The following is a 25,815-nucleotide window of genomic DNA, read 5'->3' as shown; positions in this document are numbered from 1 at the left end:
TGTGAGAACATGCAAGTAAAACAATAATTAAAGCTAATTAGTATCTTGGAACTGACATGTGCCCAAATATGCAAATTCTTTGTAGGATACATGTAACAGTCCTGGTTTGACCTCTTCCCAGCTAGTTACATTCCCCTACAACCGGAGGCAAGATTAATAACACAAGGAAGTCTGGAGATCCAAAGTAATACATATACACACGCGCAAAGTGCTGGAGGAACTCAGCAGGTCAGGCAGCATCTATGGAAATGAACGAACAGTTGACATTTCGGGCCGAGATCCTTCATCAGGACTCCAGGCAAGACTAATAACAGCCACAATGCAATGCTTCATCAAACACCCGCTGTAAACCCATATCCTCAGCAAATGCTTGACCTTAATTATTCAAAACACAAACTCATTTCACAACATTTTTCCTCAATTATCCCAATCATGTCAACTGCCAACTCATTAAGCTGATCACTTTGTTTTCTTCAAGAGTGCTGGCACTATGGTAAAGCCACATTTTTTTCTTTCTCGAAAGCCAAGATGTGATGACACTTGCCAAGTATATTTGTACCCAGATAGTAGATTTAGATTATGAGTCCTCATTTATTGTCATTTAGAAATGCATGCATTAAATAAATGATACAACGTTTCTCCAGAATGATATCACAAGAAAACACAAGACAAACCAAAAACTAAAACTGACAAAACCACATAATTATAACACATACTTACAACAGTGCAAAGTAATACTATAATTTGATAAAGAACAGACCATGGGCACGGTAAAAAATAGTCTCAAGGTCTCGAGAGACTCATCACCTCACGCAGGCGGCAGAAGGGAGGATCTCTCCCCACCATGAACCTCCAAGCACCGCCAACTTGCCGATGCAGCACCATTGGAAGCACCTGACCGCAGCAGACTCTGAGTCCGTCCAAAAACTTCGAGCCTCCGACACAGCCTCTGCGAGCACCATCCTCTGCCGAGCGCTTTGACCCCTTCCCGACCGTCGAGCAACAAGCAAAGCAGAGGGCTCGGGGCCTTCTCCTCCGGAGATTCTGGACCACACAGCAGCAACATCAGCGAAGCAGGCATTCCAGAAGTTTCACCAGATGTTCCTCTGTGCTCTCATGTCCGTCTCCATCAAATCAGGATTGTGCATGGCACCCTCCTTGACAAATAACAGACATCACCACTGGAGTGGCCACCGCGAGCTGCCATCTTCTCCTCCCGAGTAGGGCACAATTCCAATTTTGTACAATTCCTCTGTGTTGAAATGGTAAATGTTTCTCTTGCACAGACCTCTCCCGCGCGCACCCCCCCCCCCACCACCACCACTGTATTCTGGCTTATTCCCCCTTTCTTTTCAGTCCTGAAGGAGGATCTTGGTCCAAAACTTCAACTGTTCATTTCTATAGAGGCTGCCCGACCTGCTGAGTTCCTCCAGCATTTTGTGTCTGTTGCTTTGGATTTCTGGCATCTAGTTATGATTTGCTGAGTATTTTCATTTTTCTTTAACTTGCTTTAACAGAAGTAAGATGACCCAGCAAATTCCACCCTTGCACCCAGTGCACAAATCTCAGAAGATCTTACCCAATAATTTCTTGCCCGAGTTCCCTCACAATTCTAATAAAACGCTTCATTCTGGACCCGTGACCGTAGTAAGGGAAGATCATTGGTTCGCCCCTGGAGTCCTTCTTGAATCGCAGAGTGGTATGCAGGAGGGACCCCAGCTTCCGAAGGAAATTGACAGAATCCTTCAGTAGTTCCTCTGGTGGCAGGAGCACAATCAACACCAACATCCCCTCGGCCAACTGCTCGGTCTCACTGTCCACGCAATCCAGCCCATCCCAGCCACACTCCTCATTATTGCAGCCCTGGTCACAGCGGCCATCGCGGTAGTGATCGGCACAGTACTTCTCATAGAATGGACTACAGAGGGACCAAAGAGGACAGGTCAGACAAACAAAGGCATTATCAAAAAATCACTTTTCACAGGTCATGCACTACATCAGGGGACAGGGAGGGGGAGTGGAGAAGGAGGTGAAGGACGGACGGGGGGGGCAGGGAGCGGAGAGGGAGGTGAAGGACAGACGGGGGGGAGCGGAGAGGGCGGCGGAGGACGGACGGATGGGGGGGAGAGGGGGGACGGAGGGGGGAGTGGAGAGGGTGGAATAATTTATGTTGAATCTGTTATTTTTATATGAGGGGTGATTGATAAATTCATGGCTAAAGGGAGGAGTAGTCAATTTTAGAAAATCTAGCACATTTATTTTTCAACATAGTCCCCTCCAACATTTACACATTTAGTCCAGCAGTCCTGGAGCATACGGATCTTGGACCTCCAGAAACTGTCTACAGCAGGAGTGATTGATAATTTTGTGGCCTAAGGTAGAAGGAGAATGAGTTATACAGCTCTCGTTATATGCACATGCAGTTCAACTCTTTGAGTGATTATGCGGAAAGTGTGAAGTTAATAACTCATCTCCTACCTTAGGCCACGACTGCTGGACTAAGTGTGTAAATGTAGGAGGGGTCTATGTTGAAAAATAAATGTGCTAGAGTTTTCTAAAATTGACTCCTTCTACCTTAGGCCACAAACTTATCACCTCTCGTATTGTGTATCTGATGCTCTGCCTGTGCAAGCAAGCTTTTCATTGCATCTGTGCACACGTAGAATTGTGCAGATGACAATAAACATAAAGTGCAACTCCTTCCTTTCCTCCTCCTCGCACACTTGGACTGAACCACTTGCAAAGCCAGAGGTTCAAAGCCCAACAAAGGTTGTGGAACATACTTGCAGGACTTCTGACTGTTGCGACAGGCGAAGTTGTCAAACAGGCACTCGGGTGTGTTGCAGGCTTCGTCGCACTCGTTGTTGTTGAAGTACTTCCAGCACTGCAAGCTGGCCGTGCAGTTCTCCCAGGGGTTCAGGTTCAGCGAGCAGTCGCCACCATCCCACTCACACTCGTAGTTGTTGCACTCCTGGTCGCAAATCCGGTCGCGGGCCTTCTCCTTGCACTGTGGCACCAGGCAGCTCTGCGTTTCCCGCCGGGTGCAGGTCTGCCCACTGAAGGGGGCGGGGCAGCTGCAGGCGAAGAACGGCGGCGAGGATTTGGGCAGGCAGGTCCCGCCATTGCGGCAGGGCCGGGTGGCACAACTAGGCACGTGGCACTCGGAGCCTCTGAATCCCCTCGGACACTTGCACTTGGGGCCCTGTGGTGTCATGGAGCACGCCCCACCATTCTGGCACAAAACCTGCCCGCAGGTATAGTTGGTGTGCTCACAATTCACACCCACCACGCCCTGCAGAGAGAATTAAAAACAAGCGTCAAAGTGAGCTCCATCAATCTGACTGCTGAGTGGCTGCATGCACTGGTCAGGTAGATGACTTGCCCTCCAGTGTCCAGTGCCAGCTGCCCAGGATCTTGTGCACTGGTCAGGTAAGTGAAATGCCCTTCGCTGTGTCCAGAGCCAGCTGCCCAGGGACTTGAGGACTGAAAGCTGGCAGAGCCAGGAAGGTGACTGTAAAATCAATGTCAATTTGGTTACTAAAATATAAACTAGTCATGGTTGTTGAGACACCAGGCCAACCATTGGTTTGTTGCCTGTGGGTCACTGCAGTATAAAACTGGTTGCCTTGTTTCCAGCGTCACATTTAATTTCAGTCTACAAGAGCTGCACAGAAGCAGGCTCTTTACCCACAATGCCTGTGCAGAACAGAATGTCAAATTAACCATATTGCCTTCTGTATGCACGTGTTCTTTCAGCTACTGTTCAGGTCCTTGGCACATTCATATCTGTCTAACAGTAATGCCACCATCCTTTCTGTTTCTGCCATTCCCCTCAGCAGCCTGTTCCACATACACACCACTCACTGTGCAAAAAAAACAAACAAACCTGCCCCACACATCTCCTCCTCACCTTAAATGCACACCTTTAAGTTTTGAAGTGTTAATGGGGAATTAAGTTTAGTGGGCTGAAGGAAGACGGCTCTGTTGAGAGGGACAAGGTGATCCTTCTCAGAAGCACACACACTAAGGGAGACAAAACCGGGACTTGCTGCCTTTTGAGATAGGCAAGTAAATGTTGGAGCAGTGTTGTAAGCAGAGCCACAGAGGCTTTGGTTAGTTACAACAAACTTCATGGAGCACAGTTTGAACCAGTGCTGCTGTCAAAGGGAGAACTACAAGATGTTTGCTAAAGATCATCGAAACAAAATAACCTTCAACTGAAGGTACAAGCCTATAAAATTAGTAGTAGGCCTTTACATTGAGGAAGTCTAAAGGGATTGAATGGTCTATTACTGGTCATTAGACGTATATTATTGCACTAATCATGGATGCAAAGTGAAAGCTACTGAGACACAGCTAACAACACATAACACTTGGTAAATGGCAAAATAGTAACTGAAAGAACAAAATGTCACCATGATGCTCACACAGCTCAAAATGAGTGCTGAAGGGATGTATCTTGTGACTATTTATTCAAGCATTAATTTTACAGAAGTTATCACAATTGAAGAAAACTCATTCATAACCAGCGAGGAGAAAAACAACCAGTTCCACTTACAGGTCTGCACTGGCAGGTGTATCCCAGAGGGGTATTAGCAGTAGAGACACACATCCCTCCATTCTGACACGGCTGAGAAAGGCACAGGTCAATGACAGTCTCACAGTGGCGGCCTACAAAACAACAGTAGCTCACGTCAGTGGCTGAACGCACCAGAATGAAATATCCTCATCACCCTTGCTATGCAACAACATGAGTATTGGGTGCCAAGTTGCTGTCTATACTCGAGTTTTTACATAGCTGGTATTTGGAAGAGAGAGGTGGCAGGAAGACTTGCCTTAATTTTGATCACAATCACATCCTGCACAAGGGATAGGTTATATTTTTCCACCTTAATTCACAAAGTACATCCGAACATGAGGCAGAAAAGATACTTTGGTAAAACATGTTATGGACTATCCAAGTCACTTGTTGCATGTCAATATGGGATTAAAAAAAAAGTTAAGCCATACCACATACATTACAAGTGTCTGTTTTGCATTGACTGGAATAGCACTGCAATCTTGTTGTCTAGAGCAATAACAAAGTTCTATTCTGTTCCACTTACTATTGTTACATTCTTGAGGATACATGGGCCAGCTTCAGGTAGCAGTTTAGTGGTTTCCCATCACTGCAATACCTCTAGCCCTTCAATTTTCCAAATAGATGGGTTTCTCTAACTCTGAACTTGGACATAACCAGTGCTCCCTCATCCAGGCAGAGGTGGTGCTTACTGAAGCTCTGGAAAACAAAATCCTCCTCAAATCTCTCCTCCTCTAGAGGAAGGAGGAATGATGGAGCTAGACAAGTGACCAGCATGGTCTCCCCCAAAAACACCTAATCAGTGATCTCAAAATAGATCTGACACAGATCAATAGCCCCAATGTAATTAGTGAGCCAACAGGACCAGAATCAGATCGGTTATCACTGACTTAGATATTTGTGGTTTGCTGCAGCAATACGATAGAAAGACGTAAAATACTATCAATTACAAAAATAACTAAATAGTCCACAGCAAAATAGGAATAACAAGATAGTGATTCATGGGTTCAGCAAACACTAAAGCGAGAAGGCAGGTGTATGGGATTAAGTGGGATCCAAGATCAGCCATGATGGAATGGCAGAACAGGTTCAATGGGCTGAATGGCCCAATTCTGCTCCTGTGTCTAATGGTAATGCTGCTGCTTCACAGTTCCAGCTACCCAATTTGTTCCTTGGGCATATTGTGTCTGGAGTCCGCACATTCTCCCTGCAACAGCACTGTTTTACCAGATATGTGGGGAATTGGGAGGTTATCTGGATGCTGTAAATTGCACCCTGCCTGTGGGTGAGTGGTAGAGTTGGTGGGCATGAGAGAGAGAATGAAGGCAAGGCAATGACATTTATGGGATTACTTCAGGAAAGAGCCAAATCTTGATGGGACAAATGGCCTCCTGAATTATGAAGAAAATGAGGTGACTGGACCTCTGTCTGCAGATTCTGAGCCTGTCCAATCACTGTTTCTGGATGTAGTATGTCAACACTGATTGATTAATCAAAACTGTGCTCAAACTGATGTGAGTATCTGATACCAATAGATCTTTCTCATGTCCTGTTCAGCTTTCAAAATTGCCGCTTTCTGGTCCCTCCCTCAACAACTTGCTCTAAGGCACTCATTTAGATCTGAGAAAAGCAGGTTGCTCTCTTTCCTTCAGGCGCCAAATAAACTCATATTTGTCATGGGCCTGAACCCCGCTTCTTAATCAAGAACAACTTTTTGGCATTTAGCTCCTTGGGAAATGCTCAAAGAATGCATCTCCTCACCCCAAAAATAACCACCACCTTCAGATAATCTCAAATGCTCCACAGGTCTCAAGACTAAAATGGTTTCCATGCCAGAATCTGAAAACAACAAAGATTCACGTAACATTGCCCATGTAATGAACACATTTCTGCTTTATTGATTGGGAATGGTCTGTGTGGACCCATTCAGATCATTAAATCTGCAAGTAATGGAGTCATTGCAGCTGCAAATGTCCTGTTGCTGTTAGGTTAGTGCATCGTGGCAAGGTAAACAATACTGAACTCTCACAATTGATCTTAGTGAATTTAGGCTGAACATCTTTGTTAATGAGATTTAGTACAGATGGGCACACTGGCTGGTGTAAATATATTGGGTCAAGGGATCCATTCCTGTGCTGCACAGCTTGATGTAACAAGGCTAATGTTCCTGAGCATCCCAGTGGAGGAAGAAAGTAGCAAAAGTGGACAGCAAATGGGACCAAGGCTGAAGACAGGATATGTTTAAGCAATCTAATAATCATTGCTTATGCCCAAATTCCAGGACAGCCAGTTGCTGATCACTTGGGCACCGAAAGGCATAAGGGGAAGATGGTCTTCAATTAGCACAAAGGAATTGCTTTGTAACTCACCCGTAAAACCAGGTCGACACCTACATAGGTAATCGTTGTTTAACTGGACGCAGTCAAGCATCCCCTTGTGGTCACATGGGTTGGACAAGCATTCATTGACATCTCCTTCACAGCGTTCGCCAATAAAGCCAGGTGGGCAGATACAGCTGTAGCCACCAATTCTGTCGACACACCGGCCGCCATTTAGACACTTGTGCTCCCCAGTGTGGGGATCAAAGTCAGGCTCACAATCATCGTTGTTTATTTCGCAGTGAATACCTGTGAACAAAATATAATTATGCTCAAACCTACAGGACTAATTATCATTGTAATGTCTCACTCTAGTCTTGTCAATCATACCAGCAACTTTGATGTATATTGCTTGAATTTTCAGTATCTGCAGAATTCCTGTTGTTCCCAGTTATTATGTTTGGTTAACCAATTTATTCCCAGGCATTTAAGTTGCCATGCACCCAATATTATCTCTCGCACTTCTATTTCCAAGAGGAAACAATTATCCACAACAAAAGAAAAAGAATCAATGGAGGCAGAAGAAAGGAAATTATAGGCCAGCTAGCCTGACTTCAGTGGTTGGGAAGATATTGGAGTCGATTGTTAAGGATGTGGTTTCAGGGTACTTGGAGGCACATGATAATGCAGGCCAAAGTCAGCATGGTTTTCTTCAGGGGAAATTTTGCCTGACAATCTGTTTGAATTTTTTCAGGAAATAACAAGCAGCGAAGTCAGTGGATGTTATTTTCCTGGATTTTCAGAAGGCCTTTGACAAGGCACTGCACATGAGGCTGCTTTACAAGATAAGAACGTTACAGGAATGTTACTAACATGGATAGGAGATTGGCTGATTGCCAAGAGGCAAAGAATGGGAATAAAGGGGCCTTTTCAGGTGGGCTACCAGTGACTAGTGGTGCTCTGCAGGGGTCAGTGTTAGGACTGCTTCCTTTCATGTTAGATATCAATGATTTGGATGATGGAATTGATGGCTTTGTGGCCAATACGAAGTTAGGTGGAGGACTGGGAGAATGGGCAAAGAAGTGGCAAATGGAATATGGTGTAGGGAAGTGTATGGAATAAAAAAGTTGATGGAATAAAAGCATAGTCTATCTTCTAAATGGGAGAAAATTCAAAAATCAGAGGTGCAAAGGGACTTGGGAGACTTTGTGCAGATTTCCCTAAAGGTTAACATAGGGTGAGTTAGTGTTAAGAAATGGAAATGCAAAGTTAGCATTCATTTCAAGAAGACTAGAATATAAAAAACAAGAATGTAATGCTGAGGCTTTATGAGGCATTGGTCAGACCACACTTGAGAGTACTATGAACAATTTTGGACCACTTATCTAGCATTGGAAAGGGTCCATAGGTGGCTCACGGGAATGATTCTGGGAATGAAAGGGCTAAAAATGTGAGGAACATTTGCTGGCTCTGGGCCTGTACTTGTAGAAATCAAGGAGAATGAGAGGCGACTTCATTGAAATCTGTTGAATACAGGTTTCCCCCGCTATCCGAAAGTAGAGTGTTCCTACGAAACCTTTCGTAAGCTGAAATGGCGTAAATGAAGCAATTACCATTAACTTATATGGGAAAAATTTTTGAGCGTTCTCTGACCCAAAAAAAACCTACCAAATCATACCAAATAGCACATAAAGCCTAAAATAACACTAACATATAGTGAAAGCAGTAATGATATGACAAATACACAGCCTATATAAAGTAGAAATAATGTAGTTTCACTTATCAGAATTGGAAAGATTTGGCCAAAAACCGATTTGTAGAGAAAAAAAAAAATCAGCACATACACGCATGTGCACACACCTGCCCGCGCATGGCTTCACGGTCATGGTAGTCTTTCTCGGGGTAAGCACAAGTTTAAAGCAGGCACCTGTCTTTGTAAAAGCAAAAATCCTCCAGATTTCTTTCCGTTAGCGACAACAGGTACTAATGCAGGTCTTTCGTAAAAGTGGCGTAAAGCAAACTTTCATAAAGCGGGGCACACCTGCATTTAAAGGTCCAGAGAGAGTGGATGTGGAGAGGATGTTTCCTATAGTGGGAGAGTCTAGGACCAGATTGCATAACCTTAGAATAGAGAGAGAGGCATCCGTTTAGAACGGAGATGAGAAGGAATTTCTTTAGCCAGAGGATAGTAAATGCCTCTGGAATTTAGAAGCAGTGGAGGCCAAGTCATTGGGTATATTTAAAGCAGAGGTTGATACATTCTTCATTAGTGAGCATGTCAAACGTTCCAGGGAGAAAGCAGGAGAATAGCATTGAGAGGGATAATAAATCTGCCATGGTGGAGCTGACTCGATGGGCTGAATGGCCTAACTCTGCCCCAATGTCTTATGGAAGACTGCCAGTATCAGAGTGAAACACACTCAGGAGCCACACTAGAATTCTCACCATAAATATGTACTCATCAATAACTATCATTATTTCTAATATCCAAAGGTCTGAACAAGAACTTCTTCACCAGTGAGGCACCTCTGATTTAAGGACAATCCTGTGTAAACTTCCAGACTCACAAAATGTGAAGCAAATGAGAAACATAAACGATGAAATTCAGGGATCACATTCAAGTTCAGCAGCATTTCTAAAATGGCGGCATTAATATCGAGTGTTTTACCATCTGACTCCATCCAACCATGGAAACAGATTTGGTGCATTAATTTAACTTCCATCTTTCAAAGCCAAATTGAACCCAAATTCCCTAACCACATCTTCAATGCATTCATGAAATTCAGCCCGATCTCAATACTATCAATTCAACGTACCCTCATTTTGGCAATAGGCGTGATGGTAAACACCTGCCAGAAATTAGTATAATGAACATCTAGATACCCCCTCACCTTCCATCTCAGTAAGATCAAAAATTCAGCCAGGTTTGTTCCCCGTGATTTGTGTTTCACAAACCCACGCGGGTACTCTGTCGCTGGTTAGCCTCTGTCCAACTGTATCTAGACTCCACCCTCCCCACTCTCCCCTGGAATGGCGTAAGTACATCAGTAAGTGAAAATACAGAAGCTGAAAATAAAAAGAGACAATGTTGGTAATGTTCAACAGGCCAAACAGCATCTGAGGAGGGAGAAATGGATCAACTCTATTTGCCTTTTCACAGTTGTTGCCTGGCTTCCAGAAAATTTGCAGCAGTTTCTGCCTTTACCTCAGAAACCAGTAGATGTTTAATGAAGGGCAATCAGACTGTTTGCCCCTCTCCTCCCTGAAATCCATTCCACTTCAGCCAAGCATGTCAACTACAGTATGACAAATACCATCAGACAAATCCCAAACAGTAGACTGAGACCAGGTTTCACTGCTGGCATCGCAAATGCAGAGGAAAGATGGTATCCTCTCTCAGCGTAGGCACATTTCATTACCTGCAGTTCCGGGCGGACAGGAACACTTGTAATCATTCACCAGGTCGATGCAAGTGCCTCCATTCTGACAGTGCGCAATGCTGCACTCATTAACTTCGGTCTCACAGGTGATGCCCCTGTACCCTGGAACACACTGGGGGGGGGGGGTTGGGAGTAACTATTATTACAAAGGTAATTTTAAGTTATTGCTTCAGCAAATGTTGCTTCTGGATGTCACTGCATTGAACAGATTATTAAACAAAGATAGCACAGAGCCACAATTCGCACAGTTGCCTCAGAACTCAGGGCACAAAGGTTCCATCTTGTTTCAGTACATTCTCCCCATGACAGCAGGGGTTTCTCCCAGGTCCCAGTGTGTTAATGGGTTAATTAGCTGCAATAAATGACCTCTGAGTGGCTAAGTGGCAAAAGGGAACTCAACAGACATGTCAGTTGCACATACAGAGAAATGGTTGGGGGTGGAGGGAATGGCCTCAATCTGCTGGGTGCTGGCATTGACGAATGAGCCAGATAGCTTCCTCTGTGTGTGTTTTAACTGAGTATTCAACCATCCATCAGCAGTTGGTTCCAGGGATGGACGCAACAACAGGAAAGTGGCGCTAAAACTGACTAAATGAATGATCAACCATGATGTTACTGAATAGGCAGGGTGGCCTATCTCTGCTTTTATCATGATGTCAATTCATAGTTGTGGAGATTGGATCAGTGTGGTTCCCCAATCTGGCTGGTGAGATGGCATAGTCAAAGAGAACCAGGTGGATTCAGAATTGGCTTGCCTGCAGAAGGCAGAGGGTCATGGTGGAGGGAGTACATTCAGATTGGAGGATTGTGACAAGTGGTGTCTCACAAGGATCTGTTCTGGGACCTCTACTTTTCGTGATTTTTATTAACGACCTGGATGTGGGGGTAGAAGGGTGGGTTGGCAAGTTTGCAGACAACACAAAGGTTGGTGGTGTTGTAGATAGTGTAGAGGATTGTCAAAGATTGCAGAGAGACATTGATAGGATGCAGAAGTGGGCTGAGAAGTGGCAGATGGAGTTCAACCCAGAGAAGTGTGAGGTGGTACACTTTGGAAGGACAAACTCCAAGGCAGAGTACAAAGTAAAGGGCAGGATACTTGGTAGTGTGGAGGAGCAGAGGGATCTGGGGGTACATGTCCACAGATCCCTGAAAGTTGCCTCACAGGTAGATAGGGTAGTTAAGAAAGCTTATGGGGTGTTAGCTTTCATAAATCGAGGGATAGAATTTAAGAGTCACGATGTAATGATGCAGCTCTATAGAACTCTGGTTAGGCCACACTTGGAGTACTGTGTCCAGTTCTGGTCACCTCACTATAGGAAAGATGTGGAAGGATTGGAAAGGGTACAGAGGAGATTTACCAGGATGCTGCCTGGTTTAGAGAGTATGCATTATGACCAGAGATTAAGGGAGCTAGGGCTTTACTCTTTGGAGAGAAGGAGGATGAGAGCAGACATGATAGAGGTGTACAAGATAATAAGAGGAATAGATAGAGTGGATAGCCTGCGCCTCTTCCCCAGGGCACCACTGCTCAATACAAGAGGACATAGCTTTAAGGTAAGGGGTGGGAAGTTCAAGGGGGATATTAGAGGAAGGTGTTTTTTTTTTTTACTCAGAGAGTGTTTGGTGCGTGGAATGCACTGCCTGAGTCAGTGGTGGAGGCAGATACACTCGTGAAGTTTAAGAGACTACTAGACAGGTATATGGAGGAATTTAAGGTGGGGGGTTATATGGGAGGCAGGGTTTGAGAGTCGGCACAACATTGTGGGCCGAAGGGCCTGTAATGTGCTGCACTATTCTATAAAATATTTGTCCAACTTCCATTCTCAATTGATTCGGATGCAGTGAGCCTCTGTAATGTATGGAAACCTCCTCCAATGGTCCAGCTTGCCAGCAGAGGACGACGGTAACCTCTGATTACATACTGCACTTTGGAGTGCCCAACATTGATTGGATGTATCCCGGGAGATCTCATCATGACCTCCCATCTCCAAACATCCCAGCAACCACCATGCCCCTCCCCAATAATGCTTTCAAACCTCATACTGTTTGAATCATTTCCTGAAAAAGACATTTTATTTTCTACTGGGGTGCTTCCAGCATTGTCCAGGAAATTAATCTCGAATTGCTGGAGTTTCCAACAGTTAATCCTGATGGTCTGTTATGGCCATGATAACCAAACTCTAACCAGTTCTTGCTGCACCAATGTTACCAACAAAACCATGAGGGGGAGCTCCTGGTTAATGTTTCAAATAAACCTGATTTATGTGCTTGACTTCATTGGCTGCAGAGGGATGACCTTGCTCCAGTTCTCACAGCTCTTGTGATACATTCTTGGAATTTTCCACCTTCGACGGCCCACAAGGTATGTCTGAGTGGCAGTGTACCCAGACATGTGGGCTGCAGGCCATGGCACCATTTTCTATGTACAGGCAATAATGAGAACACAGCTTGGTGTTACAACTTACAATGGGTGAAGGAAGGATAATCAAAGGTTTCTTCTATGCCACCCCAATCATTTTTCCCACATGAGAGTTTATTCTTCACACTTATGGATGGGAGTCTATCTATATCTGGATATATCTGCACCTCCACACCTGTTTCCACTCATCTCCTGCCTCAACCCCTCCCTCTCACCTCTTTACACTAGCTATCTCTCCTCAGCTCAGATGCAGGGCCTTGACATGAAATGTTAACTATCCCTTTCCCTTCATAGATATTGCCTGACCCACTGAGTTCCTCCACCATTTTGTGTGTTGCTCCAGATCCCATGATCTGCAATCTCGTGCGTCTTTGATGAACAAGGTCCTCACCAGAGGAATGAGGTGATCTTTCTGCAGCGTTTAAGCAGTAAAGGAGTTATTTAGTATCCCAGGAACTAGCTCCCTTTCTATTATCGGGTTCACGTTCTGCCTCCAGGAAGAGTTACAGGCTTGAGAGCCAAGTCGCTATATTTAATCAGTTATTATGCAAGACAACACTTACACTCTGCTTAACATGATAGGAACAAGGCAGTGCAATCTTCTGATGCCAAGTTAGTTTCTCCAGTACCCCTTCAAACTTGTATCATCCTCCCTGTTATTAATGAGGTCCAAAACACTGGCCTGAGCAGCAGGAGGGAAACACTCACCTCACATGCATAGCTGCCCAGGTAATCCTTGCAGGTGGCACCATTCCGGCATGGGTTCGATGCACAATCATCCACATCCTGTTGGCAGTAGCTGCCAGTATATCCAGCCATGCACTGACATCGATGGCTGTTGCCAGTGTTGATGCAATTCCCCGAATGCTGGCAAAGCTGCTCAACCGTCAAGCCTAGTCAGGTAGAGATTGACGGATAACAGTTAATGGAACGTCAGCCGGTCAGAGTGCAGCTATGGAATTAAAACAAAACAAATCCAGGGACAACTTCCTCCCCACAGAAAGGCTTGTACAAAACGACCAAGTTACGGCAGACCATCCTACACCAACAACACCAGAGCTACTGTTTCCTCAGTCCAAGTGTTGCACTGTTCTCAACTCACCTCTGCGAAAAGCTGCCACCTCACACGACACATCTGGCACGTCGCAGTACAGCCCGGTCCAACCGCTCCGGCAGTTGCAGTGGTACGTGGCGCCTCGCTGCACACACCTGCCTCCATTCTTGCAGGGTGAGCCGTTGCACAGATTGACCAGGGTCTAATGCACAGAACAAGACGGCATCAGCCAGTGAAGACCAGCCATTCATTCCCAATAGCGTAGTAGTCACATTACTGGACCGGGAATATTGAGCCCCAAGTAGATCATCAGGAATGCAGGTTCAAATTTCACCTGAGCAAGTTTCAAATTTTCAATTCAGCACAGACAGATATCGGTTTTAAAAGCCAATATTAAGACTGCATGCTTGATAAAGAATCCTCTTTAACAGTGTCCCTGAGCTCATGGCAATAGGATCAGGTTTCTTGAAAGTGGCCCAATGAGACACATGGACTGAACAAGCAGAGGGCCCAGCACCCTCCCAGGGAAATAATGGTGACAATGAATGGCAACCTTTCCCACACCCTGAGCAGGATAACAACCAATGTTGTAGGAACATTGTCCACTGTACAGGTCAAAACTGGTTTGTGAAGTAACTTTGATAATCCCCATCATGTTGTTTCACTTTCCCTTTTAATGTGCAGGAGAGACACTCTGGCCATCAGCTAATGTCACCGTACAGTACAAGATCCAGTAATTGACATAATTCTGCCTGGTCAAGACTGCCATTTCCTTCACTACAATAGTGACCATGTTGAAAAGAGCAGTCACTTGCTGGTAACCCTAGAGTTGTAAAACATATTATGTATTGTACTTTACTACTGCCGCAAAAAAAAAACAAATTCCATGACATATGTCAATGATGATAAACCTGATTCTGATGTGGGTCTCAATTCTGGATTGAGAGTGGGAAGGGAATCATGGTTGGGAAAGAGGAAAGGCAGAGGGGAGGGAGCAGAAAGCACAGAGAGACATTGTGCAATGATCAATAAACCAATTGTCTGGTATCAAGTGACTTTGCTGTTGTCTCAGGGCTGGGCGTGTCTTCACCCACACCAACCCCTACTCCTTCTCTGCTACTTGTCCCATAACCCTCCTGTGGCACTCCACCCTCGCCATTCCCAATAACCTTTGTTCCTGCCAGATTTAAAAATTTGCTTTCTGCTTCATGTTGACAAATACAGTACAAAAGTCTGTGTAAAAGTCTCAGGCATCATAGCGCTATATCTGTGCCCAAGACTTTTGCACAGTACTGATTTGAAGATAATAACATCCAGATTTACAGGGGTCCTTGAAAGATGCAGAATCAAAAGAGTCTCCTGACCCACTGAGCCCATGTTGACCATCAATCACCCATCTCCATTCATGACCATCCCCAGATTCCACACTCGACCAAGTAACCTCCCAGCCCTGACCTTTGGGATGTGGGAGGAAACCAGAGCACCAGGAGACCTGTAAACTCCAGAGGGTGGGCCAACACTCGCTGGATGAGGGGGTATCTCATTGAAACCTTTTGAATGTTGAAAGGCCGAGACAGAGGGGATGTAGAAAGGATATTTCCCATGGTGGGAGAGCCCAGGACAAGAGGACACAGCCTCAGGATAGAGGGGTCCACTTTCAAAACAGAGATGGGGAGAAATTTCTTTAGCCAAAGGGTGGTGAATTTGTGGAATTTGTTGCTACATGCAGCTGTGGAGGCCAGGTCGTTGGGTGTATTTAAGGCAGAGATTGATAGGTTCTTGATTGAACATGGCATCAAGGGTTACAGAGAGAAGGCCGGGAACTAGGGCTGAGGAGAAGAGAAAAGGATCAGCTATGATTGAACGGTGGAGCAGATTCGATGGGCCTGATTCTACTCGTGTGTCTTATGGAGACAGCACCCGAGACCTATTGCAAAAATTAGTGGAGTTACCTCACACAAAATGGTCCCGTCCTTGCTAAAACAGATATGATGCAGCTGCCTTCTGAGTTTGGCAGCGTAACTGCTCCGAGGGCTCCTTGCTGTATCACACCTTACCTGGCAGTTTTTGCCCGAGTAGCCAGAGGGACAGGAGCAGCGGTAACTGCCCAACCCATCGATGCAGATGCCGCCATTTTGACATGGCTCAGAGTCACATTCATTGATGTCAAACTGGCAGTTGGAGCCGGTGAAGCCTGGCTGGCAGTGACACGTGTACGAGTTGATACCATCGATACAGGTCCCATCGTTGAAGCAAGAGCTGTTGAGATAAAACCAGTCCACTCAGTTCAGCTGACAAGACAGTGCAAGACAAATCACATCTGCTGGAGTCAAGGTGATTCCAATCTACTCAATAATGAATGCCCTCAGAAGAGCCATTACCCAGCCACAGAAAGCCACCATTCCACAACATTGATCACCTCTCCATGGAGATTACCAAGTTTCCCCCTTCTAACTCAACCACTTTGAAGGGGAAACCTTTCTTAAAATGCTGCATTCCCCCACTCTGACCTTTCACTTCTTCTCACCTGCCTGTCACTTCCCCCGGGTCCCCTTTGCAAACTTGGGGCGGTGGGAGGGGGGATGGGCAGGGGACGGAAGGGGAAGCAGAGGGGAGGGAAGGGGGCAGAGGAAACACTCTTTAAAGACAATAAAGTTCTGTCTCTCCTTTTCCCAACTTCTTAAAGCTGTTTTTGAGGATTAGTGACTGGCTGTACTGCCTAGAGCTAACTTCAGCTTATTTATGTGTGCTGATGGTGATTAATAGCAAAAGTGAATGCAGCAATAATGTGTGGGAATCCCCTCTCTCAGCCTCAAACTTAATCACATTCATCCCTGCCCACCCACCACCCAGTTTCATCTTCTGAGCATCGCTTGCTTCATATCCTCCTTCCTCCCTCTCTCCCTACTCTCACCTAGTGTCCTGCAGAGTAAGCTCACCCACTCTTTCCTAATATGTCACTTATTTTTGATATGAGGTGGCAATTTCTAATAGATTGTACTTCTATTAGCATTTGATGCTCTTCTTTCCTTCCGACCATGATGAACAACTATTGAAAGACTGTGGGTGCTTGGCTAAAATGAAAATAAGATCAGTGGCATTTAAAAAAGAGGTTTTGATTAAAAGCTAGTCACATGGATCAAAGACAGCTCATCCATGAATTTACAGAATGACACAGAAAACCAACAGGCTAACACATCTCTTGTTACCCAATTTACTGAGTAAATCTATCTTCAGCAATGCTTTCAGAATCAGGCAGGGCTCCCATTGCAATGAAACAGGCATTCTAATGCTCTGAATGACAAATACTTTAAACAGAAAGACCTATTTAGTTAAAAGTGCTTTCCTGTTGTTCTGCTTGATCACTAGATTCAGTCACAATAACTCCCTTCACGTGGTGCTCCAACTAAACAGGGTGCAGTCTGTGGGATTTTGCAATGTAAGATGGCTGCTCTATTCCCAATGTTCTGAAGATGACCATACTTCAGAAGATGTGCCACTGGCTGTGAAGGCACAACGTAAACCAAAACCATCCATTCCCTTACCTCTCTGTGCAGTCGGGCATGTTGTTTTCACAGTGAATCCCATTGAAACCTTGCGGGCAGGTGCAGACGTAACTGTTGACGTAGTCAGAGCAGTTGCCGCCATTCAAGCAAGGACTGCTGAAGCATTCATTGATTTCCTGCTGGCATTTGTTGCCAGTGAACCCCAACACACAGTTGCACGAGAATGCGTTGACGCCATCGATACAGGAACCTCCATTCTGGCACGGATCTATGCAATCACAGGATCACATTTTAATGATTAACCAGGTACCCATGGTGCAATATAAATCAAGCTTTACTAAGGAAATAACATTTTTTTGGAACAGAAATCATGGCTCAGTCACAACTGCTGCTTCCCAAGACTGCTGGGTGTGAAACTGGCTGTGCTTGTGCTCCAGATTGAAAAGTGTGGGTGGCGGGTGGAGACACGTCTCTACCAAAGGAGGTGCGAGGCTCTCCTTCCCTCTGCTTCCCTGCAGGTCACACTCTGAGAAAGGTGTAGCGCTTGCTCAGTTCCTGATCAGGGTCACATGAAGCCACAGGAGCAGGTGGTGGATGATCGTAAGAGCAGCTGGTGCATATCACAAGTCCTGGTTATGTGACCACTGACACCAAGCAATCGCTAATGTGTATTGATAATGACTGGAGTCACCCGTCTTGTAAAATCACTGCCCATAAGGCAAAGGCAAACCATTTCTGTAGAAAAAATTTGCCAAGAACAATCATGGTCATGGAAAGATCATGACTGCCCATGTCATATGACATACACATAATGAACAAGCGAACCATGACTGCATTTCAATATGTACCTCACAAGATGGAAAGCCTTTTAGGCTGCGATTGTGCAGGACTAACAGAAAAGCAAGCTTTACATTTAAAGAGAAACTTATAAATGTCATTGCACTATTAATCGACTTACTAGGGGTACAATCATTGATGTTTGTCTCACAGTTCACTCCAGCATAGCCAGGTAGGCACTGACACTTGTAGCTCCCAGGAGTATTTTGACAAGCACCACCATTTTTACAGGGATCAGCAACACACTCATCGACATCCACTGAACATCTCCGACCTGCAAGTGAAATATGAATTAGAATCACCCAATGTACTAAGTAGGGACTTTACAAATTCAATACCCACTAAAACAACTCCACTCTACAGGAAGATGAAGCCCAGACGCCAGATGCCCACATAATAATAGGTTGAACTCTTTTATCGTGGTAGTTACTGAAATAAAATGATTAATGAAATTTCCCAAAACTTAGAGCAGAAAAGTGCAAGAACACAACAAGTAGCAGTAGTTAGACATGGCAAAGGAGCAGAGTTAGGACATTCAACCCATTTATCATGGTTGACATATTCTTGCACATTTAGAAGACATAACGTAAAGATTTTTACTCCTTACGCATGTGAAGGATGTAAGAAATAAAGTCAATTCAATTCCCTTTCAGCCTCATTCGCCTGCCTTCTCCCCTTAACCTTTGTTTGACATGCTTGCTAATCAAGAAATACCAAACTCCATATTAAATATACCCAATGACTTGGCCTCCACAGCCGTTGTGGCAATGAATTCCACAGATTCACCACCATCCGCTGACTAAAGAAACTCCTCATCTCCGTTCTAAAGAGACGTCCTTTAATTCTGAGACTGTGCCCTCTGGCCCAAGACTCTCCCAGGACTGGAAATTCTTCTCCATGTTCACTCTCTCCAGGCCTTTCAATATTCAGTAGGTCTCAATGAGATCTCCCTTCATCCTTCTAAACTCCAGCGAGTACAGGGCCAGGATTATCAGATGCTCCTCATATTAACCCTTTTATTCCTGGTATTATTCTCATAAACCTCTTCTGAACCCTAACCAACACCAGTATATCCTTCCTTAGATATGGGGACTAAAACTGCTCGCTATACTGCATATGTGGTCTGACCAAAGCTTTATAAAGCCTCAGCATTACAACCTTATTGTAATATTCTTGGTGTCTCAAAACGAATACTAACATTACATTCGCCTTCCTTACTACTAACTCAGCCTGCAAGTTAACCCTTAGTGAACCCTGCACGAGGACTCCTAAGTCACTTTCAAGATGTAAATTGTATACATTTCTCTGACATTAAATATACCTATTGAAATCTCTGATTTCTCAATTCTCTCCTCATCTAGAAAATAGTCCATGCCTTTATTTCTTCTTTTACACACTGCATTTCATCTGCCACTTCTTTGCCCATTCTTCCAATCTTTCCTTCTGTAGACTCTATGCTTCCTCAATACTATATACATCTTCTCCTTCAGATCAAAAGTATCAGATTCAAAACCAACTCTTGAGGAACACCACTTGCCACTCGTAGCTAACCAGAAAAGGTCTCCTTTATTCCAACTCTCAGCCTTCTGCCAGTCAGCCAAGCTTGTACACATGCTTGTACCTTCCCTGTGATACCACGGGCTCCTATCTTGTTCAGCAGCCACATCTTTATTTTATTTTTTATTTTGAGATACAGTATGGCCCTTCAAGCAGCACTGCCCACAACCCCTGGCAACTCTGATTTAACCCAACCTAATCAGGGGACAATTTGCAATGACCAATTAATCTACCTGGTAGATCTGTGGACTGTGGGAAGAAACCCGAGTACCCAGAGAAAACACACATGTTCCACGGAGAGGACATTCCGACTCCTCACAGAGGATGCTGAGATTGAACTTTGAGCTGTAATAGTGTCTCGCTAACCTCAACCATACCGTGACATTCATGAGTAGCACTTGTGAGTGGCCTTCTGAAAATTCAAGTGAACAACATCCACTCACTCTCCTTTGTCTATCCCGCTTGTAATTTCCTCAAAGAACTTCAATCTCTCCATTTCCAACTGTACTATAAACTCATCTACCTTGTTTCATATACTGTGTGCATTCAAATATTACACACCAACTTGTCCGACTGAAAATAATTGGCCTTGCCAGCATCATCCAAACCTCATTAATTAACACATCAAGGCGAGGGTCAGTGGACAAACTGAGGTTTCATTACAGTGAAATATTTTTGATGATTGGGAGTGTAACAGCATATGGACGGATACACATCGACAGAAAACAGGAGCACAAATAGTCCATTCATTCCTTCAAATCTACTCTGCCATCGCATATGATCACAGCTGATCATCTACCTCAGTAGTGACTCTCCCAATCTCTCCCCATGCTATTGACACTTTTTGGACACCTTCAGCGTCGTGACCTCCAGAACCTAGTGAGTTCCATGGGTTGACCATCTGCTGAGTGAATGCAATTTTGCTTATTCCAGGCCGAACTGTCTTGGCCTGTAACCTGACACTGTCACTCCCCTTTTCCTGACAATAACTCAGGCAAAGAAAGACCTCCTCCTCATATTCAGTCTCTCTAGCCCCATAAGAATATCATCTTCCATTTGGCATCTCTTCGAATCATTCATGAATGTAAACCCGGGTGACTTCTTCCGCCCTCACTCTCTCTCCTACCCACCTGGAAAACTGTCTGGTAAACCTGTGTGTACTCTCCCTGGCTAGCATCTTCTTTCTTAGGTTAAGTGAGTCGAGGTCAAGGTAGTCATTATTTCATATAACCATCTCAGCTGTTGAATGGGCTGGGATTACTTAAAATCTGTATGAAATCTCACCTTGCCAACTCGCTGTGCAAGTGCACACAAAATTCTCATAGTCTTCTGTTTCGCTGCAGACACCACCATTTTCACACGGCTGTGAGGAGCATGGAGCCAGAATAAATTCACAATCCTTGCCTGAGGAGGTGGGAAGGGAAGGTGAAAATACATAAGAACCAGGTAAAGTATAACTAAATGGTTGCAATATCAGCATCTACAGTGATGTCAGTAGACAAGCACATTCAAATATCAGGACATCTAAAATCTTGCTAGGAGTGTTTACCTTAACATAGAGAAGGGCAAAGAGAAAGTTAACAGAAGTCTTTAAAATTGTTGGAAGAAGAAGAAAAATGCACTGCAAAATGAGGATTGGTAACCACGGGATAAAGATTTAACATCCTTTGCAAAAGAAACAAAAGGGAGATGATTTTTGTTGTTGAAAGAAAGAAAGCACTTCCTGGTTCTGAATGTTTTCTAGAGAGCAATGGATAGCACTTAAACTAAATGGTAAAATTGCAGTCTACGGGAAAGGAGAGCAAAGTAGGACTAAATTCAAAGGCTGTAAAAACAGTTTTTGAATATACTTAAGGCAGGGGTGGACAGGTATTGATAAGCAAGGGGATAAAAGTCACAGCCGGGAATACCAAATGGAGGTTTGTCAGGTCAGCACAATATTAATACATGCCTTTAAGGCCAGAGTGGCCTAATTAGTTTGTGGCATGTTAATTGGCGAGCTCTTTCTAAACATCAGCAGAGACAGGATGGGCCCTTATCTGTGCTGTGGAATTCTGATATAAGACTACCATGATTCAGTTTACAATCAAAGTCCTGCAGCCTTGGCAGAGGGCTGATGAATGTGAAGGGTCGAGAGTACTGATGGCAAGGAGAAAGAAATGAAGAACATTAAAAGATCTAATACTACAATCTCCACTCTTCCACTTCACCTGGGTTGGAAAAACAGCAATAAACCAGTAAAATAACAGATATATCCACAAAAGATAATACCATCAGCAACTTTTCGGAGATCTGTACAACTCAAAAATTGAAAACAAAATAATTCAGTCATAACACAAGCCAATATTACAGCAAGGCATGTACCAGTACTTTAAAAACAACTGTTATCTGTACTTTGAGAATGCTTGAGAACGGCCTTCATTGTCTTTCCCATCACTACACCAGACTAAACCCATCACCCACAGAGTGACCTCCTACAATAATGAAGCACGATAAAAAAATATTTTTACAAAGGACTTTAGATAGCGGCTTGGGGGGGAGATTCAAGATTATGTGGAGTGAACATTAGATTGAGCAGTCTGCAAGGATTAAAGCAGAAATGCACAAAATGTGAGATTAAACATTTTAAGGCTAGCACAAGTCTAAATCCTTGCATCATAGTGTCAAGCACAATGCAACCAACCGAGCCTCATCTCAATGAGTGGATTCCAGTCCCAGACATTCTGGCAAGCACTCCGGACTGAGACTAGGCTTAACAACAAGAATGAGATGTTAGAGCAAGGAGTTGACCAATTCCTCAGGTATGAAGATCCCATTGCACTATTCACCAGTTAGCAACAATTGCTGATTTGAGTATTGCCAAAAAAAAAAGTTGGAGATACCCTGGGACCGAGAGTTGTGCAAATAGTCTGAGCAGGTGAAGCAGTGCCCACAGTTTGTGCTAAAGCACCCAACGCCAGCTGTTACAGAAGAACAGAGCTGACACAGTGGGCAGTGCCAGTAGGCAAGCAGGGAAGCAAGGAGATACCATGGGTCTTACCTCCCGGTCACAAATGCAGAAACGCAAGAGGCATCATCACTGAGCTTGTTCCTCAGCTCCTGTTGCCTTGCACACCACTGTACAAAGGCCCAGAGTGAAACTAGGCAGATTTCCCTAGCATTTCCCACATGCTTTCTTCTATTACATGCAACCTCATCACCCAATCACCTCGAGATCAATGTTAATTTTGGGAAACCTAAGGGTATCTGAATATAATTGCGCCTAACTTTGTCCTTCTTGGCCATTGCTAACCAGAGACAAAAATGCTGCACTGGTGCACTAGTTCTCACTCTGCCCTCCCCAAAGGGTATCTAATGGCAGTGCTGGAAGAATGAATCTCATACTTACACCTGGAAAAGATTGCTGGGGATTTATAGAACTGGTTTTAGTTCACATGAGCTAAACTAATAAAAATGCTCCAAGAGCTTAAGAATGGTAAATGTGGAAAATATACACTTATGGGGCTTGCTGGTTAATTAGGCAAGAAGGTGCGGACTACTTGACATGCCGTACACCTCTGGAAGGAGGCTGGTCTGATTTCTGAAACAGATACCCAAACCCATCAGCATGTACCTCACTTAAAGCATGTTTTACATCTATTTCAATGAGTTTAGGTCAACCCCGTCCTGTTTCAAATTCACTGATGATACAATGCACTGTTTTGCAGTGCAATACCTGTGAAACACAGCAGCAACAGTGCACACCATAGTATGTCTTTATAAACTCTTACCAGTATATGGGAGAGAACACACACACTGGTATCCGTTCACTTTATCCACACAGACTCCTTTGTTCAGGCAGGGGTTCGATGCACACTCATTTATGTTGATTTGGCAGTCGGAGCCTCAAGTTTCAGAAGGATGAGAAAAGAAAATATTATTTTCTCCCAAACAACAGGAATTCTGCAGATGCTGGAAATTCAAGCAACATACATCAAAGTTGCTGGTGAACGCAGCAGGCCAGGCAGCATCTATAGGAAGAGGCGCAGTCGACGTTTCAGGCCGAGACCCTTCGTCAGGACTAACTGAAGGAAGAGTTTCTCCCTGTTATTTCGGGTGCTAGCAAAGCCCTTGCCCTTATAGACTTCAGAAAAAGGAATTCAGGTTCTGACACCAGTTATAAAACAACTCTTTGCCCCGTGTCACATTTCCCTTCCATTTCATTGTTTTCTGCAGGGCTGTGACCAACATGACTACCAATTGGTGGCAAAGTTGGAAATGGTTTTTCACTGCAGACCCATGTCCCACACTGGCTTCGTATCCTGCAATTCCTTCCCAATGTCATGCAGCAAGTGACCCTTCAAATGCTACAGGTCCCAATAATTCCTTCAAAGCAGCATTTTACATGGCTTAGACATTCATTTATTGTAAAACATGACATAACGTTGTGACGAGAATACACATAAAAATTAAGATGTTTGCTGGCCTGGGCTAGCATCAGTGGCATCAGCAGTTGGTCTGCCACCTGCCCTCAGGGGAAGGAGAGATAAGGAACAATGGAGCAGCGTCTGGAGATGTGTAATGAAGGGACGTGGGAGAGAGCTGTCTGGAGCGGCTCCCCCCTTTGAACCTTGAACTGTTTGAAGTGATGGACAGGCGATACCCCAGCAGGGGGATAAAAAGGGACCGGTTCGCTAAGGCAGGACACACGCCACCCGAGGTAACGAGACCCTGGAAGCGGTGCGCCTCTCACGAGTGGGTGAGAAGTACCAGACAACGACCAGGGTGGAAAGGTACGATCAGCGGGAACCCGGTGTGTGTCCGCCCTTGCCTGGGTGCCGGGTTCACTGCAGAGGATCGACCGCATCTGGAGGAGGGGTCACAGTCGGTGACCTCAGGTGACATCACCAAGGACCTGCCCAAAAGCTGCTTGTGAGCCATCTCGCCGGTCTGTGAGTGAAGCTGTGCTGAATGATCAGTTGTTCCTGTTCTCTCTGTCTCTCTTCCCCTACGTTGTCCATCCATGGCAACGATTACTGCGAACTGAACTACTAAACTGGACTGAACTTTGAGTCACTTTTAAATTTGGTCATTTACCCCTAGACAACGATAGAGCTTGATTGATGCTGTTATCTTAATTCTGTGCACATGTGTGGTTATCATTGCTGAACTGTTGCATTTATTATCCTTTTGATTACTGTGTTGCTTGTTTCTTTAATAAAACTTTCTTAGTTCTAGTACTCCAGACTCCAACTGAGTGATCCATTTCTGCTGGTTTGGCAACCCAGTTACGGGGTACGTAACATAAGTGGGGTTCTCGTCCGCGATTTTGAACGCTAAATTTGGGACGGAGTAAATTGATTGGGTTAAGATTCCCGAAAGAAAGAAAAGACAAACAGCAGAAATGGAGGCTGAGGAATTTATAAAGGCGCCGACCTTGGAGGCATTAGAGGATGCCAGGAAATCGGAATTGGTAGCTGTGGCCAAACAGTTGAATCTTGCTAAGGTGAAGTCGACAATGAGGAGAGAGGAGATACACAGAGCTATTGTAGAGCACTATGTATCTAAAGGTGTGTTTCCCCAAGGTGAGCTGGGGGTGGTGTCTATTGAAAAACCTGCTGGAGACACGGTACAGGTACAGCTTGAAAAACTGAGACTCGAGCACGAGTTCCGGGTACGACAGTTGGAAAGAGAAGAGAAAGAGAGAGAGAGACAGTTAGAGAGAGAGGAGAAAGAGAGGCAATGGGAGCGAGAAGAGAGAGGGAAACAGAGGGAAAGGGAATTTGAGCTGGAGAAGTTAAAGATAAGGGCCGAGCAGGGGCTCGTGCCGAACCAAGGTGGAGGGTTCCGGGCGACCCAGGAGGTTAGGCTGGTTCCCCCATTTGACGATATCGACGTGGATCGGTACTTCCTCCACTTCGAAAAAGTGGCTATAAGTCAGGACTGGCCAAGGGATAAGTGGGTTGTTTTACTTCAGAGTGTACTGAAAGGGAAGGCCCAAGAAGCTTACTCAGCTTTGTCCGCGGAAGATGCCCAGAGGTATGAGGTGGTGAAAGAGGCCATCCTCAGGATTTATGAGTTGGTCCCGGAGGCATACCGGCAGAGGTTCCGGAATGCAAGGAAGCA

General features: G+C 44.8%; 1 protein-coding gene across 1 annotated transcript in view; it reads right to left on the bottom strand.

Annotated features, from left to right (window-relative positions):
* The window catches only part of LOC134354645 (neurogenic locus notch homolog protein 2-like), a 196,466-nt gene that overhangs the window by 24,016 nt on the left and 146,635 nt on the right, over positions 1 to 25,815 (bottom strand). The window contains exons 15-26 of the mRNA XM_063063700.1: positions 23,481 to 23,594; positions 20,995 to 21,114; positions 18,275 to 18,427; positions 17,356 to 17,584; positions 15,868 to 16,069; positions 13,859 to 14,012; positions 13,465 to 13,649; positions 10,317 to 10,449; positions 6,949 to 7,206; positions 4,559 to 4,671; positions 2,784 to 3,292; positions 1,580 to 1,918 (exon numbers count right to left, since the gene is read on the bottom strand). Of these exons, the coding sequence (XP_062919770.1) occupies positions 1,580 to 1,918; positions 2,784 to 3,292; positions 4,559 to 4,671; positions 6,949 to 7,206; positions 10,317 to 10,449; positions 13,465 to 13,649; positions 13,859 to 14,012; positions 15,868 to 16,069; positions 17,356 to 17,584; positions 18,275 to 18,427; positions 20,995 to 21,114; positions 23,481 to 23,594 (2,509 nt within the window). The remainder of the gene's footprint in view (positions 1 to 1,579; positions 1,919 to 2,783; positions 3,293 to 4,558; positions 4,672 to 6,948; positions 7,207 to 10,316; positions 10,450 to 13,464; positions 13,650 to 13,858; positions 14,013 to 15,867; positions 16,070 to 17,355; positions 17,585 to 18,274; positions 18,428 to 20,994; positions 21,115 to 23,480; positions 23,595 to 25,815) is intronic.

This window comes from Mobula hypostoma, chromosome 12 (genome assembly GCF_963921235.1).
Source record: "Mobula hypostoma chromosome 12, sMobHyp1.1, whole genome shotgun sequence".
NCBI classification, from domain to species: domain Eukaryota; kingdom Metazoa; phylum Chordata; class Chondrichthyes; order Myliobatiformes; family Myliobatidae; genus Mobula; species Mobula hypostoma.
This window is presented reverse-complemented; position numbering and strand designations above follow the sequence as displayed.